This window comes from Tetrahymena thermophila (assembly GCF_000189635.1).
Source record: "Tetrahymena thermophila SB210 genomic scaffold scf_8254691, whole genome shotgun sequence".
In the NCBI taxonomy this organism is placed as follows: domain Eukaryota; phylum Ciliophora; class Oligohymenophorea; order Hymenostomatida; family Tetrahymenidae; genus Tetrahymena; species Tetrahymena thermophila.
The window spans coordinates 483,594-497,521 of record NW_002476457.1 but is presented as its reverse complement, the minus strand read 5'-3'; the positions used below and the strand labels follow the sequence as shown (position 1 = coordinate 497,521).

General features: G+C 22.8%; 2 protein-coding genes across 2 annotated transcripts; both read left to right on the top strand. All coding sequences in view use genetic code 6, as the record gives it.

Moving 5' to 3' along the window:
* Positions 1 to 1,270: 1,270 nt before the first annotated feature.
* Positions 1,271 to 5,117, top strand: TTHERM_00323090 (hypothetical protein; the record flags this gene model as incomplete). The annotated part of the gene is made up of 5 exons (XM_001013010.1): positions 1,271 to 1,378; positions 2,396 to 3,028; positions 3,284 to 4,001; positions 4,302 to 4,606; positions 5,058 to 5,117. 5 exons carry the CDS (start codon positions 1,271 to 1,273, stop codon positions 5,115 to 5,117), a joined length of 1,824 nt encoding a protein of 607 aa, XP_001013010.1.
* Positions 5,118 to 7,306: 2,189 nt separating this feature from the next.
* TTHERM_00323080 (ABC transporter family protein) lies at positions 7,307 to 12,781 on the top strand. Its single transcript, XM_001013009.3, has 14 exons — positions 7,307 to 7,513; positions 7,578 to 7,702; positions 7,757 to 7,825; positions 7,887 to 8,113; positions 8,535 to 8,806; positions 8,863 to 9,109; positions 9,169 to 9,254; positions 9,320 to 10,335; positions 10,406 to 10,585; positions 10,654 to 10,960; positions 11,019 to 11,273; positions 11,336 to 11,781; positions 11,918 to 12,148; positions 12,206 to 12,781. The coding sequence occupies exons 1-14, from the start codon at positions 7,390 to 7,392 to the stop codon at positions 12,614 to 12,616; spliced, it is 3,996 nt and encodes a 1,331-aa protein (XP_001013009.3). The 5' UTR covers positions 7,307 to 7,389; the 3' UTR covers positions 12,617 to 12,781.
* The last annotated feature ends 1,147 nt before the right edge of the window (positions 12,782 to 13,928 follow it).

Sequence of the window (13,928 nt, the reverse complement as noted above, 5' to 3'; positions counted from 1 at the left end):
CCCAACAAATAAACCCTTAAGTATTAAATGTCTTATTATTTTTTAGCAATTTATTTGCCTTTTTTGTATCTTAAAATCTATCTTTTTAATGTACTTAGCTGTATTCAAATAAAAATTTGTCTTATTTCTAATATTTATGCCCAAATATAAGCTTGTGCTTTCAGCTTTTTTTTTTAGAAAGTTGAAAGTTTTCTAAACTAAAATATGACTAACTATAATCCTTGCTCTTAAATCAATCGATTGACCTCTAAGTATAATAATATAATTTTATTTTCAGCTAAGATGCCTTTTTTATGGCCCTATATATGTTATTCAAATTCTAAGAGCCCTCTGTAATTGTATTGGCTTTACTGCTTTATTTTATGCTTTGTTTCTTTGATTTTGCTTTAACTTAAATTATTAATTAAACTGAACAAAAAACAAATATCAATTTCCTTTGTATTATGTAATTAAATAAAGTGAACTACTGAATTTACTTATCAAACCATCAATTTAGTTATTGTTATTATTCTTTTTTGATATTTTCATAAATTAATTAGTTGATCAAATGAATAATAAAAATATACTTCTTGCTAATATTAGCATATAATATATATATAAATACATATTTAATCTTCATCTATCTTTTCCTAACAAAATAATTTAATAATAAGTAATATCAATATCAAGAATTGTTCATTCACAATTTAATAAGTCTATTTATCTTTCTTTCTATTTACAAATCTATCTAACTATTTTTGAATATAATTTTTCTTGGTTAATAGATAAAAGGCTAATACTAAATAATAAATAAAGAGCTTTAATATTATAAGTACTTTATTCTGCTTTTATTCGCTATTTGATCTTTTGCGTTTTCACTAATAAACCATTACTTAATTTCTTAAAATATTAATTATATTCAGCTATTTAATTAATAATCTAGAATATATTTTAATTTGACAATTCCTTCCATAATAAAACATATTTTGTTCTTATAAAAATGGATATTTTCATCTAACAATTAAAAAATGAGATTAAATTGACATTTCTAGATTTTACTCTAGCAGTTAAATTACTATATACATGAAACTTATAAATAGATTTTTTTTCCAAAAGAGATAGATAACAATACTTGATTAATAACAAATAAAATTATATTTCTAATTATTAAGTAACAAAATAAAGTATTCTTTGATAGTTACTAAATATTTTTATTTATTAATATTTTTTAAGTATCAAGGCAGTAGATATTTATAATTTTTATAAAATAATAAAAATTTTATTATAATAAATGTAGAATTTTAAATAATTTATAAGCTTGAAAATTTATTTATTTATACAACTTTTGATTTTAAAATAATTGTCTGATAATCTCAACTTAGCAGATGGTCCTATCTAAGTAAATCCCTACAAATACTTTAATTTAATGAAAAGTTCATTCTAGCATTAAACTAAAATTGAGGCTAAAATTTAACTTAAAATTAGAATTATTTAAGTCTTTTAATTGATGAAATATTTATTAAATTAATTATTAACTAATCCAAAGAAAAATAAATAGAATTATATATTAAATACTTTTTTTGGAATTTTATGGAATGACTGCAAATAAAATTAATCTATTTGTAAAAATCATGAAAGTTTGTTTTCTATTCTTGAAAATTTGATTCAGCTATCTGTTAATTATTAAAATCTATTAATAGTTATAAAAATTGAATACATTTTTTAAATTAATTTGTATTTTTTACTTGTAATTTATTAGAATTATTTTTTATTAAGTATTAGATAATTGATGTATAATAAGCACTGTCTAAAATTAGATTTTGTTTTCTTTCAGCACAAGCTGATATTTATTTAATTATTACCGATTAAAAACATATTACATTTTAAAAATTAAATTGCTGGGCTTGCAAAATAATATGAGGGATTCAAGTATATTTTTATTAAAGCATTACTTTTTACAAAATAAATATTACAACTAAAAGAGGATTATTTTATGATTTTATTTATAAATTATTTTAATTTAAGAAAAATTATATTTAATAATTTTTTTATCTAAAACTAAAAATGATAATTAAAATTTCATTTCATCAAAAATTTTTGAAGAGAATTTTTAATTTTCTATATTCTTCTATTAAGATCTTATCAGATCAAGAAATTTATTTTTTATATTCCTTTATTTTCATAAGCTAAAAATATAAAAGAAACTTCTTGAATAAATTAATAATTTGAAAGTCACTTTTAAATTGATTGAAATATTATCTCTAAAAAATAAATAATTTATAAAGAATAATTAGAAATTATTTATCTTATTTGGTAAAAAGAAAGTATCAGATATATCTAAAAAATGAAATAGGTTAAAAATTTTTTACAAAAGACTAATGGACTGGAAAAGCATTTTTATGAATTCTTAGTTCAGACATAAAACCTTGATAGATCACATGGTTGCTTCTTTAAATATAAGTATAACAATGAGATAGATGACTAATATCTCTTTTTTTAACCTGTTTAAGATCAAAAGAAATTGCTTTGGAATCAAATTAATAATGGATTAAAATACTCTTTGATTTTTGATTATATATTTTTCTAAAGAATGGTAAATATTAATCCTGAGTAACTTTCTCAAAAATATTAAGTTTCATATCTTGAATTATTTATAAGATACCCTGGAAATAATGAAATTTATAATCATGTAAAAGAAAATTGTTTACATAAATATTATCAAGCAGAAGCAATAACAAATAATTCTTAAATAACCATTGATTTAAATCAGTCTCTTCTTTATTAAAATTGGCAAAAATAATTTCATAAATATTTGATCCAAAACAACAACAATAATAAATTTTAACAAAATATTGACGATTCATTTGATTTTCGTATGAAAGATAAAAAAATGTTTCAAAAAATATAAAAAAGATAGGAACCTAAATTATGGTCTCGGGATTGGTTTTTTATTTCTAAATTAAGCGAATTCAAAGCTGACAAAAATATGGATATTTTATTGGGATCCTCAGGATGTGGACCTTTAATTAGAAGTGTAGGTTTCTTTGAGGTATTCATATAAATGGTAAATTAATTTAAGCAAATAAATAAAGGCGTTCCTTAGATTGGTTAACAAAATTTTAAAGAGATTAAGAGTGAATTTGCTGAGAAGCTAGTGTATTACTATATGCTATGTTAGCATGATTAAGCTTAACTGACTCATTACAATTTCTAGGGTTAGGTTTGTGTTTTGCTTCTATCTTTCATTTAAATTAAGCTTATTTTATAATAGTCACTTTTTTAAAGAAACAAAAATATTTTTCAGGCAGTAAAAGAGCTTGTTATTGAATTTAGAGACAACCATTTTGTTAAAATAATAAATGCCTATTTTGGATAAGGAGTGGAAGCAAATTAACTTATAGATTAAGTGCATAAATTAACTTCCAAGAAATAATAAGAATAAATTAAATACGAATGGGAAAAATATCTAAATATCAAAACAAATTTCGGTTCTAAAATTGAGAATAAAAAGGAAATCCTCGAAAATCACATAATGCTGCTTTATTATTGTCTTTTTTACTAAAATGAAAATGGCTATTTTAACTGGGAAGATCCTAATTTTTTTAACTACCTTTTGTAGTAAAGAGGATGTTAAATAAGATTTTTAAATCGAAACATATATTATCCTCACCATAACACAAAAACTTTTAGAAGCAATAAATTTATGTCTATTAAAAAATTTACTTAACTTCTTTTAAAGCCATACGTAATTAATTTTGAATAATACTCTCCAGATGTTTTATTTTTGGTTTTCCACATTTTATCAAAAGACAATTAATCTAATAGAGATATATTTGACATTCTATTAGATACGAGTTAGATGAATTTATATTCTCAGTCACATGGTCCTATCTTAGCAACAATCTTATCTTCATATGATTTTAATTATCATGAAAATTACATTAACCAAAGCAAAAATACTAGAGAGGATTTAATGAATCATTTTCAAAGAATTAATTTGAATGCTTTTGATGCTAAGAATCGTATGTTATTTTCATAAGATCTACTTAATAAAATGATTAAAAATGAAAAATAAATCAATAATTTAAATTAATGAGCTTCAAATATATTTAAAATGCTTTAATTTTATTTTTTTCTTTTATAAAGTAATTTTTTTAAATTGTATGCATTTATTGAAATTAATAAAAAATATAAGTAAATAAATTATTAAAATTTATGAATAAAATCTTAAAATCTTTATTTATTTATTTATTTACTTACTTACTTACTTACTTATTTATTGGTTTATATGTTTACTGATTTTAAAAATATAGTATATTTAGAATTATCTCTTTAACAATATGATAAAGTTCTTTCAAGTGTATAAACACAAATTAGCACTGTATAGCATGCTCCTGACGATTTATTTTTAGCTTTGCACAATAATCAAGCAGAGATATTTTTCATTCTTTTAGGTATTTTATCATTGAATTTCAATTAACACTGTCAGGGTCCTATCTTGGCAACTATATTGTCTTCATATGATTTTAATTATCATGAAAATTATGTGAACTCAAACAAAAAAAACAGGGATGATTTTATCAATCATTTTTAAAGAATGGATTTGAATGCTCTTGATATTAAGAATGTATGCTGTTTTCATAGTATTTTCTTAATAAAATGATTTTAAATTAAAAATGATGCAATAACTTTAAAAGATCGAGTTTCAAATAAATTTTATATGCATTTAATAATGTAAAGTTATTAAAAAATTATTATTTTTTTAAATATTTTAGAAAAATATCTCTATAAATAAAATTATTAAGATCTTATCACTTTGGTTGGTTTATTCATTTTATTTTTTTGTTTGATTTTTATATTTTTTCATCTAGAATTAATTCTTTATTTTTATAAATTTATTTTAATATTTCATCAATTTAATTTAAAAACTAAAACAATTAACATTTTTAACTTTTAAATATATTTTATTAATTAAAGATAATCTTATTCAAAACTTATAGTTTATAATATAAACTATTTTGAGTTCTCAGAATATTATTTGTAAAATTTTAATACATATATTTGAATAATTTTACTAGGCTATGCATGGAAAGTTATCTTCATAATCACCCAAAGACATCACTATAGAAGAAGAATGAAGAAGAATTCCAATTATAAGTGGATATAAAATTTCAAATATCAATCGTTTTCATTATCATCAAAATTTTATTTAATTGAAGACGTTCTTTTTAAATTTGTAAAAAGGATAATAAAAAAAATCATTTTATAATTTATGAAAAAAAGAATCAACTGATACAAATAAATAAAATAAATTTATTTTAATTACTTCCATTTATGTATCTTTAATTATTTGATAGCAACTAATTAATCAAATAAATGTAATATTTAGCTTTTTCTGTTAAATTAATATTTTATCAAATTATTGAAGTGAATTTATGATGATAATTATAATTATTAAAAAATATAATTTTATTTTCCATTTTTTATTACAAAATTACCTTTATTTTCTCAAGAACAACCTCATAAAATTTAATTAATACTGATAAAATTATGTAAATTAGTTGGAAAACTAAAAATAATTTACAATATTTTAATAAAAGAAAAATTAACTCTGTCTAGAGTGTTTTAATAATCAGTATTATAAAGTACTTGCAAAGATGTATTGTCAAAAAATTTAAATATGTAGCAATAAATTCAAAATTATCTTTAATATTTAATTTTTATCCTTTTCAGAATATAACTTAGTCACATCTTTTTTTTCCCAGAGTCCAGGTATTTTTAGCAATTTTTAATAGTTTAGTTATAGTAGACTGCTATTTTCTTATGGATTATTTTAATTGATTTATATAATCAATATAACCATCCTCATTTTTTTTACTCTGCTATAACTTTTCTATTTTAATCAGGTGATCATATAGTGTATCCTTTTAAATTAATATATTTATAAAACTACCTTATTTCCTCTATTTTTAAGAAATCCTTGGATTCTCTGATTTACCAATCACTAAGTACTTTTTCATGCTAAAGATATAAAGGATTTTCAGGGTTGTTTGTTGATGATTAATGAGGATTTATGGAAAATTTCACTAATCAGCAAATCTAATATTTAATAAATTAATTTATACTATAATGTAATTACTTTTATCTTGATTTAGATTAATAAAAAAATTTACAAATCTTTAAAGTCAAATAAATAATTTTGAATCTTAATAATTTTTAATATAATTTAAAATATTTTAAACTTAGAAAACAACATAATTTCGTCAAAAAATGATGAGTATATAATAAAATAAGTAAAAAGACAAAAAGATTCTCTCTATTTATTAAATTAATTTTTAGCTTACACTTTGTTAAAGGATGATAAAAATTATTAATTTACATCTAAATTGTGTAATTTTTTAATACTTCTAAATAAATCTGACGATGTTATATATTTATGAGTCAGCATCAAAAATAATATAAATTTATGATATCTATTTTATTCTTTCTTACTTATAAAAGCGATTGAAATTAGCTTAGCGTAATAAAATATTTAACAAATTTTTACATTAAGAAAAATTATTTCTTTAAACAAACAAACAAAATAACACAATTTTATTTTATTTAAACTACTTAAGTTTTTGAAATAAGTAAATATTTAGTTTTAATATAAAACTCACCTAATATATTTGATTCAATTTTTTATTACATGCACGAAAATTGTAAGATGAATTAATACTGATAAAATCCTCAAACAAAAGAAAAATATTATGAACATTCTTTATCTTATTAAATATAATTCATGAAATATTCTTTTATAAAATCAATTACTGCTAATATCCTTGGTTTGTTTAAAATGTAAATTTTAGGATTTTCATAATAAAAATATTTTAAAGCTTTAACCAAGTTAGTAATTTTAATATAAATCTTCTTATAAAATGAAGAAAAAAGAATAACTTAAGTTATGAAATTGTAAGGGAATTTGGAAAATAAGTAAAGATATTAATTAAATTATTTACTTAATTTAAAATTTAAAATTTACTCAAATTAATGATAATATTGACCACATCTATAAAAGCAATTTATTTATTAGCTATTTTCTTCTGAAAATGTTCTATTAATAATGATACTATAGGAGAGAGTAAAGTAAAGAAATTCTTTAAATTTCCATCTGATAGTTATAATTCCAATCAAATTTTTGCTTTTAATCCAGAATTTGAATATCTATCTGATAAAAAATGAGATGCTTCATTAAACAATTTTCAATGTTTTTTGGCAATTCTAAAAATCAATTACTATCATATAACTAAACTTATTAAATCGTGTTGAGCATTATCTTAATTCAATAAATCAAAAACAAACAAATAAATAATATATTCGTGCTTAAAAGTAATTAGAGTAAAAAGCATAAGCTCAAAGTAGTCCAATTCAATGACTTTTAGTTTACAATTTAAAAGTGTTCTGAAAAAGAACATGGTAATAGGTTGGCGTAACAAAGATATACTTAAGGAGAACATTCTCCCGCTTTTTGCAGGCATTCTCCTTCTTTTAGTCAGTAAATAATTAATTTTCATTTATTTTTAGCTTATTTTAATGATTCTTTTTTACATTTCCAACAGAATATCTTTCATAACTTCAGTTTATGGCTCCACTCTTAGTACCTCTTGCCATCAGTGGTTCAAGTAGGTCTACATTGATTTAATTAGTAGATGAAAAGGCTGAAAGATATAAAGAAACATAAAAGGTAAATTCAATTAATCGATATTAATTAGTAATAAACAAATGATTATCAAATTAGATTATGGGACTGTCTTAGAAAGCATACATCACAGCTTGGATTAGTTCTAGCTATCTCAGAGGTATTTTCGTAAGACATTTATTTACTTTAGAGGTATGTTTATTGATAATCTTTTTTAACTTAACAATAGAGCTCAATTACCTTTTTAATCATTCCTGCAGTAGCTGGATTAGCCTTTATAGACTCACCAGGCCCTTTTATAGGAGCTTACTTGATTTATTACGTTGCAGCAATTCATCAATCTTTATGTCTATCTACACTATTTTCAAAGACTAAAATGGCTTCAGAAATTGGCACACTTTTGACAATTATTCCAATCTTTTTGGTCTTTTTAATTCTCGTCTAAGATATTAGATCGTAAATTTATAATTAAATTCATTTTGATTTGCCTATTTGATAATAATATTATTATTAAACAATTAAACCCATGCATACAATATCTTTTTTTACAAAGTTTTCATAGGAATAAGCATCTTTTTCTCCAAAATAAATACAAACATTTCTAATTTAAGTCGTACCAAATAAAATTTTTTATTAGAAAGCTATTAGAAAAACAATGCTTAAAATTAATTATCATAAATAATAATAAGTTTTTAATTTCAATGATGTTAGCTGGGACTTGAAAAGTCTTTTATAATATATAATTTTTTATTCGCTAATTATTCAAGAAAGTATGAATAAGAATCAATTGTTTTTAATAAAAGATTTAACAATTAATTGATTCTGTTTAGTTTACAAATTTAGATTAATTTTTTATTAATCTCTTTTTTTATTAAAGATTTGTGCCTTATTATTGGTTCTTGGGATTATTTCCTTAATGCACAATTGCATTTGCTTACATGTCTTCGTTAAATGACTAATCTACTTTCTACTAAACTCCTCCTGTAAGCGATTACTATACTGTAAATGATGCAATTGGTGAATTGGTTATGAATGTGTTTTTATACATAATACTCTACTTTTACTTGGATTAAGTAATTCCTAACGAATATGGAGTTTCCAAGCACCCTCTCTTTTTCATTAAAGACTTATTTAAGAAGTCAAATACAGGTAAAATTAGACTTTATTTTTTTTGCATATAAAGAATTAAATATAATTTTTAAAAGATGTCTCTTCCCAAGGTGAAAATTAAGGTCTCAAAGAGGCTTTAAATCGCAACGATGTGTCTGATATTGAAATTTCTCGTGCTTCTTTGGCTCAACAAGACACTTCATCTGCTGATTTCCATGAACCTTATCCAAATGAAAAGAGACTTCCTGCCAGCGTACTTATTAAAGGGCTTGAAAAGAAATTTGGTGATTTTACTGCAGTTAACTAAATTTCTATCAAACTTTACGAATCAAACATTTTCTGGTAAATTGACTTTAATTGGATTTTTAAACATTTTTTAATATTAATAAATAAAATAAAAGCTTACTTGGACACAACGGTGCAGGCAAAACAACCACCATTTCTTTGCTCACAGGCTTACTCAGCAAAACTAATGGACAAGTTCAAAGTAAATTTTAAAATTTATGAGTCAATAATTTTTAAAAAAATGATTTACTTTTTTCAAAAATTTAGTGTATGGAAAAGATCTAGAAACTGATATGGATGATATTAGAAAATTTATTGGATTGTGCACTCAAAGAGACTGTTTATATGACGATTTGACTTTTATTGAGCATCTGAGATTAATAGGAAACATTAAGGGTTTAGATGGCTAAGCTCTAGAAGATGAGGTCCAATATATTTTAAATAAGACAGGAACTCAGCAAGAAGCGAATAAAATGTCCAAGGAACTTTCTGGTGGTTAAAAACGTAAACTTTCACTTGGTATGGCTCTTATTGGAGGATCTAAAGTTATATTCTTGGATGAACCTACTTCAGGTATGGATAATTTGAGTAGAAGAGCTATTTGGGATATTTTAGAGTCTGTTCGTGATGAGAAGCGTACCCTTGTCTTAACAACCCATCACTTAGATGAGGCTGAAGTTTTAGCAGATAGAATCGGTATCATGGCTAAGGGTAAATTCTTGGCTGTTGGTTCAAGCTAGTTTATTAAAAAGAACTTCGGTGAAGGTTACTCTTTGAGAATATCAGTAGAAGATAATCATTTATCTGAATTCTAAGGCAGTTGGAAATAAGAAATCAAGTAAATTATAGAAACAACTTTGAAAGACACTTAACTCAATCCTTAAACTTAAGCCGATACAATTCTTTACTTAATTCCTTTCAGCGAATAACCTAGGTTCATAGAATTGTTCAAAAAACTCAAAAAATTTGAGCATGTCAACATTGATTTAGTAATGAACAGCTTAGAAGACGCATTTATCAATATTGGTATGGATGAAGAGAAATTCTTAGAAAAAAATAAAACTCGTCTGAGTGGTTTAGGAGAAAAAAAGGAAGCAACCAAAAATGAATACACAAACTTCAGCGACATTGCAGTTCCTAAATGCCTCGAAAATCCACCAACCTATAAATTTGTTAGCTAATTGCTTGCTATTTTCTTGAGAAGATACTTCTACACAATAAGAAATACAACAAACTGGATTTCTTTTATAATCGCTTTTGTCCTTCTTGTTTCTGCAACAATCGTAATTTATTTTTACATAAAAATCAATCTTTTTGAAATAATAAAATCTTGTTTAAAAAAATAATAAACAGGTCGTAAACGTTATAACTATTCCAGCTGCATTTGAATTCGCTAAAGATAACTTTAGATTGACATTTATGAGTAACTTCCTTGTTCTTGCATACACTTTCAATTCTTCTATTTTCATTTCACTTCCAGTAATGGAAAGAGAATACAATCTTAAATACGCTCTAAATGTTATGGGTTGCAGAGTAATTAATTAATTATTTAATTAATATAATAATTTTTTATTGAAATATTTATTTGATTTCATTTAAAGGTAGTACCTTATTGGCTTGGTACATTCTTGTTTGACTACATGATATTCTTTTTGACTATTGTAATCTTCTTGCTTTTGTGTGTAGCTTAATAACTTACATATGTGACTTCTGCTTTCTGGTCAGTTTTCTTCATTTTAACTACTTTTGGAGCTGCTTATATAACTTCTTCTTATTTCTGGGGTTTTCTCTTCAAAAAAGCAAGTGCAGCTCTTAAATTCTACCCATTGATGAATTTCTTCTTGATTTATGCCATCCCTTGGATATTGTGTGGACCCATTTATTAACTTTACAAAAACAGCTATATAAGTAAAATATAATAAAAATTATAAAAATATTATACTAATTATTTTTTTTATTTTTTAAGACTCTGACACTTACAGCATTTTAAATGGTATTGCTTAAATACCTTCTTACCTTATTAGTCCTCTATTTTGTTTATAATTTGCTTTTATTGTTGTCTATCCTCAAGCAAGAACAAACGGACCAAATTTTGGTACAACCATTAACACCGTTTATGGATTCTGCCTCATAATCCTAGCTTCTGCTATATCTTTTATGCTTATTACTTTGTTCATTGAATAGAAGAAATATGGTCTAAAAAACACTGGTGGTTAAGAAAGTAATATATTTATTTTTTAATCATTTTTTATTAAAAATTAAAAAATATTAACTGAAAATTAGCTGAAGACGAGATTCTCTAGTAAATCCCAGAATAAGGAGATGAGTTAGTATAAGAAGAAATCGCTCGCTTAAATCAGAACAATAACGAAACTATTAGAGTTAATGGCTTAATCAAAAAGTATGAAACGGGTACTTTAGCTGTAAAGAACACCAAATTTTGTGTTGATAAAGGCGAGATCTTTGGTTTACTTGGTCCCAACGGAGCAGGTAAGTCTACTACTTTCAGCATATTAACTAGTTTGATCCCTAAAACCTACGGTTCTCTCAAGATTAAGAATTTCGAAGTCGATAAAGGTATTATGGAAATCTATTAAGATGTAGGTATTTGTCCCTAATTTGATTGCCTATGGGAAAATCTTACTCCTCCAGAACATTTAAAACTTTTTGGAAGAATGAAAGGATTAAGTGGAACTGACTTAAATGAATCAGTTGAATATTTCTTATAGGTATTTATTTGCATATTACTTGAAATTCTTAATTAAATAAAATTGAAAAGATAATATTTAAAATTATAATGGCAATTAATTTATTTTATTGTATTATTGAAATTGAAATAATAAAATATTTATAATTTTAAATAAGACTATGCAATTAACTGAAATGGTTCTCAAGAAGGCAGGTGAATTAAGTGGTGGTAATAAGAGAAAGCTTTGTGTTGCTAATGCTCTTATTGGTGGTCCTGATGTTTAGTTCTTTGATGAACCATCAACAGGTGTTGATCCTATTGCTAGAAGATTCTTATGGAACACATTAACTATGGGAATGAAATTAAGAAACTCTGCTATTTGCATGACAACTCATACTATGGATGAAGTAATTAATAGTTTTTTAGTTTAAGTTATTTATTTAATTTTTTTTGAAATTAAATAGGCTGAATCCCTTTGCACAAAGATTGGAATTCTTATTAAAGGCTAATTTTAAACCCTCGGTACTCCTTAGTAACTAAGAAATAAGTACGGTTCTGGTTACAATATTACATTTAAACTTAACAAAAATGCCTCTAAGGAATAACTAGAGAAAATGATTAAGATGTAATTCCCTAACGCATTCATGATTTAAGACAAAAGGTCTGATTATTCTACTTTCTAAATTGGAAAAGAGGAATTCTAATTCTTAGAAGCCTTTGAATTATGTGAAAACAGCTTGAAAAAACAAAACTTAGTTGATGATTTCTCAATTAACTAAAGTTCATTAGAATAGGTTTACTCTCAATTTAGTAAATTCCAAATCGAAGAAAACAATGAATAATTATTACATAATCAAATTAAAACAATTGAATGAATCAATAAATGAAGAAAATATATTATTCTTATGTAACAAATTTATTTTATTGAGTTAATTTTATAAAAAATTAATTGAATGTATCAAATATAAATATCGCATATTAATTCATATCAACAAAAATTCATTTTTTTAATTGAATAATAATTATCAAAAAAATCCATATTTTATAATTTTATAATCAAAATATTGCAAATCCTCCATTTTAAATTAAATCCAAATCAAAAAAAAAAAATAGATTAATAAATAAATAATAAGTAATTCCATTTTATTAAATAATAAGCCCAAAAATGAATAAATAATTAAAAATTAACTATATATTTTTTTTTAGTCAATTTAAAATCAATCTATAATTAAGAATTTAAAAGAAATGATATGATTGTTACACACTAATTAATTTTTTTAAAATAATTATAAAAGAATATATCTTCGCTGTTCAAACATAAAAATAAAGACTACTACAAAAGTTTAGTTTTTTTTCTTTTCATAAATAAAAATGAATTTACTTTTTTACAAACTGATTTTTAGGGAATTAATTTACATTTTGAATTCATAAACTAAATTTGAAAGAAAAAAAGTAATTGTTTTTCTAGAAAATTTTGATGGAGATGATAAGTAATTAAATAAATTAATTAAACTGAGTTAAATTCCTAATAAATAAATTGAGGTAAATTTGATCAATCTTCTGTGTAAATTATCAAAATAACTTGATAAGATAGTAAAAAAGGGTAATCAGACTTTGTTTACAAGTAAAATCAATAAATTAATTAATTTCTTATTTATTACCATTTGTTTAGGATCTAACAAAAGAGGTTCATTGTTTTTATCAACATAACAAAAAAAAAACACATTTTTAAATATCCATTTAAATAATAGATAAAATAATTAGTTTTGGATTTACAAAAATTAATTATATATTTCTAATTAGTTTAAAATGTTTATTAAACGAAATATTATTTACTTAAAATAAAATTATTTAAATAGATGTATTGTGTTTATTTTTCTTTATTTAACGCATTTAAAAGTATTATTAATATTATACTAATAGTCGATTAAGTTAATTTGTAAATTATTTAAAAAGCTCAATTTTAATTCATTTATCATAAAACCTCGCAGAAAGTAATTTTTTTGCGTATAAAATGAATTCTAATTGAAAAGTATTTTAAATAGAGAAAGAAGGTTTAAGGAATAAAATTCAAAGATATTTTAAAAATGCTAAAATGTGTGTAATTTGAAGAATTAAAAAGAAATTAGATTTTATTTACAAATTTAAATAAAAGAGAATATCTTTGCATTGAAATGAGATATTTTA